Below are 5,440 nucleotides of genomic sequence, written 5' to 3' on the forward strand. Positions count from 1 at the left end.
AAAATGAATTCACTAAAGAAATTTAATCGTGAAAAGAAAAATAATTTGCCCAATAAACCGTGTTTCGACTGCGTGCACTTGCATTGGTTCAAAGATTGTTCATATGTAATGAAAAGATGTTTTAATTACGATTGTATGGAACACAAAGTAAACACTGTAAACTTAAAATTTTAAAAAAAAGCGTTATTAAAATTGGTAAGTTTATGTATGAATATTGAATGGAAATATTAAATTATAACTTGATTCCGGCTCAGATTTGTCGATAATACTTCTTCAAACGTTGAATGATATTGGAAAAAACGAGCTTTGACAAGAACTTAAAAATATGCTTAAAAACATATTATTAATGATCAAATAAAACTTGAAGACGAGCTAATTGCTGACGTGGCATTACGAAGGGCGTTCAAGAAATAATGCTCCTGACCCACTTCTTATAGTAGTAGAGCAACGAAACTTGACACAGTTATGTTTTTCCTACATAAGAACCACATGGAGTTACACATTTTTCCCTCATTTACTGGCAACCGTTTTTTGAAAAACACCCTAGGTTGGTCCTCAAACCATGAAGTGATTTCAGAAAAGGCTGCATCATCTAGAACAGGGGTCACCAAACTATGGCCCGCGGGCTGAATCCGGCCCGCGATGTCAGTTCACCAGGCCCGTCGACGTTGAACTGACGTCGCTTCCTCGGCTTGTGGTAGCTCCTCCTACGCTCTGACGTCACCATGGTTTCCATCGCTTTAAGACCTTTTTGAGAAGGTTGTTTATCTTAAAAAAATAGATTTGCCAATGATGTTTAAAAAAAAAGATCCTTGCAATTTTTCATCGACTTATTCATTTATCTCAAAGGTGTGCAAAGTTCAATAAAAAAAATAGGATATTTGAAAATTTTTTTAAAATAATAGAAATATCATTCTTAACTAAATTTCTTAGAAAAGACATGCCAACATCAAACTGAAAAACTTTTTATTTTACTTATGAAAGAACTAAGTGGAAAAAATGTAGAAATACTATTCACAACAACTTTCGACCTTTTTCCACTGAACCACTACCATCTCGGAATGGTAAATGTAAAACGATTGATATTTATTAATTTTCTCGCTTGAGTAGTTTGGCTCTTTGTCTACTAAGTGTCAGAGTACAGAGCGATCAAACACAGTACAAGGCCTGCCGACCAGTTTTACCCCCCTCACGGCAGGGAGGTAAGGATTTTAAAAATGAGTCAATTTTGACTGTTTTTATATTGTCTTCAAACAAGGTGAAACATCTCAATTTTGTATGATTAAAGTTTCTAGGTGAAAATAACCCAGTAAATCACCAAATGATAATCAAATTAAAAATTTGTGGATAAATAGATATAATATTATAGAATTAATAATAGTACAAATATTTTATACTTATATTTTTTTTTAATTCTCGCTCAGAGTTTTTCTGTTGGGTCTCGCCTGACGAAAGGATCTTGCGTCATCGCTAATTGTAATTCTAATAATAAAATAAAAATTAAATCTTTGTCGGATTGTAATTGAGTTAATTAATTCTATATAACTGTTTTTTGTTGTCTCAAAAAATTTATGATTAGGGTACTTTTCGCCAAAACTTATAAATAATTTATTTGGAGCTATTAATATTAACGAATTTAATGGTGTTTTTTAAGCATATTTTTGATAAATGTTTATTAAAGACACAAAATATAAATTTACTTAAAGTAAATTTTGTACCTTCTCTGTTACTGAAAATCGACTAAAGCAAAATAGACTATATTATGATTGTGCATCCTTTTTTTGAATCTAAGATAATAATACAAAAATTTTCTTAAAGTTTTAAAATTTAATGTAAAAATTATTATTTCCCCATATTTTTTTAATTAAAAAAAAATGTTCAGGCATGATTATTTATTAATTTCATTGATGAGATGCTTAAAAAAATAAATTCTGATTTTTCAGATAAAATAATCTTGTTATAGATCTCTTCAAGGTGCACAGGTCAATTTCAATATGTCATGTTCTGCATTCTATTCCATGGAACTGGTATTCAATTATTTTTGGCAGATATATTAATATTTCTTTCAATCAATTAGTAAATTTTAATGTGATTATATAAGTTCAGAAAATTTTTGAAAAGGGAAACGTTTTGCTCCTGACTCTGATTTTGTTTTCAGCATATTAAAATTTTTTATCAACCCTGGCAAAGATTTGTTTTAATTTATTATTAGAATTACTTAATTTTTATCTATTTACTGTTATTCAAAAGTCCTTTTAAAGATCAAAAAATTATATTCATAATACTTATTTTCAATTTAAAAAAAAAAATGAGGGATTGAATTGATAATTTGACTGTCATTTGGTGATTTATTGGATTACTTTCACCTATATGTCTATATTTATACAAAATTAAGATGTTTCAACTTGTTTGAAGACAATATAAAAGCAGTCAAAATTGACTCATTTTTAAAATCCTTACGCCCCTGCCGTAAGGGGTGTAAAACTGGTCGGCAGGCCTTGTACTGTGTTTGATCGCTCTGTACTCTGACACTTAGTAGACAAAGAGCCAAACTACTCAAGTGCCAAAATTAATTCAATTTGTTTTTCGTTTTCAGATCCTGTTTTCTTCACCCTTCATTATGGTTTCTAAGAAAAGAAAAGTGGATGCCGAGTGTCGCGTTTTCAATGAAGAATGGGGAGTAAAGTACTTCTTTGTTGAAACAAAGGACCAGAAAGCTAGTTGCGTGATATGTAGCGAAAGTGTCGCCGTTTTGAAAGAGTACAATATTCGGCGTCACTATGAAACAAAACATCTATCAACATATTCAAAGTTTTCTGGAAAGTTACGCTCTGAGAAATATGAGTCCATGAAACGTGGTTTAGAAGTTCAAAGAAACCTCTTCACGAGAAAGTTTGCTGAAAATGAATCTGTCACTCGTACAAGTTACAAAATCGTGCATAAGATGGCAGACCGAGGAAAACCGTTTACTGATGGCAACTTCATCAAAGCGTGTATGATGGAAGCAGCAAATGACTTGTGTCCTGAGAAAGCCGATTTGTTTGGAAGTATCAGCCTTTCGACAAGTTCAGTTGTGCGGAGAACAGAAGAACTTGGAGAGAACATAGAGCTACAGATACGTGAGAAAGCTAGGAACTTCTTGTGGTATTCTCTGGCGCTGGATGAGTCCACTGATCTCTCGAGTACATCACAACTTCTCGTGTTCATTCGTGGTGTCAATTCGGACTTTCAGATAACAGAAGAGCTGGCATCCGTTTGCAGCATGCATGGAACAACAACTGGAAAAGACATTTTCATGGAAGTGCAGAAAACTTCGCAAGACTATAACCTTCAGTGGAATCAGCTTCGAGGTGTTACAGTTGGTGGAGGTAAAAACATGGCTGGAGGGAGGAAGGATCTGGTGGGGCAGATCAGGACTCAGTTGGAAGATCTTCAAATTCCAGGCGCTCTGTTCATACACTGCATCATACATCAGCAAGCACTCTGTGGGAAAGACTTAGATATTTCTTGTGTACTGAAACCAGTCGTTTCTGCTATGAACTTCATTCGGGGAAATGCACTCAATCACCGTCAGTTCCAGGCTTTTCTTGAAGAAATTGATTCTGATTTCTGTGACTTGCCTTATTACACAGCAGTGAGATGGCTCAGCTGTGGTAAAGTCCTGTTTCGTTTTTACAAGCTCCGAAACGAAATAGATGTTTTTCTCACTGAAAAAGATAGAGCCGATCCACAGCTGTCAGATCCTATCTGGCTGTCAAAGTTGTCTTTTTTGGTCGACATCACATCCCACATGAATGAACTGAACTTGAAACTTCAGGGAAAGGATAACCTCGTCTGTGATCTCTACAGAATCATCAAAGGATTTCGAAGAAAGCTGTAATTGTTTGAAGCACAACTGAAAGGAGAAAACTTCTCTCATTTTCACTGTTTCAGAGAGTTTTGCGCTTCAATCGCTGAAGATATCAACCTCGATTTTCCAAAAAAGATTATTCGTTACTTGAAGAAGCATTTTTTGGAGAGATTTTCAGATCTCGACAGAACTGAGAGTGACATTCTTCTGTTCCAGAATCCGTTTGATTGTAACCTTGATGATGTGCCAGTTGAACTACAGTTGGAGCTCATTGATTTGCAAGCAAATGACTTGTTGAAAGAGAAGCACAAAGAAGGAAAACTTGTTGAATTTTACCGCTGCTTACCTGATCCTGAGTTTCCGAAATTGAAGAAATTTGCCGCTGGTATGGCATCAGTGTTTGGAACAACTTATGTCTGTGAGCAAACATTTTTAAAAATGAAGTATGTGAAGTCAACACATCGAACGAGATTGACTGATGATCATTTGAAAGCAATTCTCTTTATTGGATGCAGCAATTCCAAACCAAACATTGATGATATCTTGAAAGCCAAACGTCAATTTCACAAATCTCACTAAACTTTTTTGCTGTTTGGGTTGTGAGATTCGGATATGTGCACACTAGGTTTGATGTAACTATCTTTTTGCTTACGTCGCCTTCTTTGAAAACTTTTTAGTAAATAAAATGTTGGTTGTCTTTGTTTTTTGATTAACATGGAATGCTAAACTTAGTTTTTCGTCTTTTTTCCCAGAGCTTTCTTTCTGGCTTGCAAGTATTGAACAGAATGATTATGCGGCCCGCGCTCGTCATTCTTTCAGTTATCCGGCCCACTGCGAAAAAAGTTTGGTGACCCCTGATTTAGAAAAACGCTTTACTTTCAAAACCAACTTCATAACTTGGAAGAAATTAAAGTATGAGCGTGCAAAGACATGAAAGTAGAAGGGAAGGTTTCATAGCTTCACACCCTTGCTTCTGATCCAGCGACATGCCCGGCGACATGCCCGTTGTGGACTGGGGCATTGTCTTGCAAGATGAAGATACAAGTTACATTCACAATAACAGGATAAAGACGTTCTTTTACACATACATGTCAGGTGCGTTTATACGTGGTTTCTTTTTTCCACTTCATTTGTAGTCGCTTCTTTTCATTGTCATCGTTTCGTCTGACTGTTGCTGTAAAAATAAACTTATTTCATTGAAAAAAGCGGGCTGAGAGTTTTCATAAATGATTTCATTCTAAGAGAATTGATACAGGAGAAGAGATTAATGTCCCCTTAGCTAATTAGTTTCTTCTTAACTTACTTTTCTAACTTACTAAAACGAGTGACATATACGGACAAAGACTTGAGGGATGCTTCTGCTTAGATTATTCTATAGTGTCTATTTGCACGGCTTCCATGAAGAGACTGATTAAAAACCTTTGTTTCTTTCAACTTGAAAACGTGACGTCATTCATCATTGTACCAATGTTTTGTCTATCATTTCACCTGTTGCCCTCTGTCTCAAATTTCTGGGAGCACTTCTGTTTTACAAATTTGGGTTATCATGCACTCAATACAATTCTTGTCAAAATTCACATTGGCTAATGA

At 34.9% G+C, this 5,440-nt stretch overlaps 1 protein-coding gene across 1 annotated transcript; it reads left to right on the plus strand.

Annotated features, from left to right (window-relative positions):
- The first annotated feature begins 614 nt into the window (after nucleotides 1-614).
- Nucleotides 615-4,429, plus strand: LOC145297021 (general transcription factor II-I repeat domain-containing protein 2-like). The gene is made up of 3 exons (XM_080143244.1): nucleotides 615-644; nucleotides 2,597-3,876; nucleotides 3,934-4,429. The coding sequence occupies exons 1-3, from the start codon at nucleotides 615-617 to the stop codon at nucleotides 4,427-4,429; spliced, it is 1,806 nt and encodes a 601-aa protein (XP_079999370.1).
- Nucleotides 4,430-5,440: the final 1,011 nt, after the last annotated feature.

This window comes from Euprymna scolopes, chromosome 17 (genome assembly GCF_053919585.1).
Source record: "Euprymna scolopes isolate OS-2025 chromosome 17, ASM5391958v1, whole genome shotgun sequence".
NCBI classification, from domain to species: Eukaryota; Metazoa; Mollusca; class Cephalopoda; order Sepiida; family Sepiolidae; genus Euprymna; species Euprymna scolopes.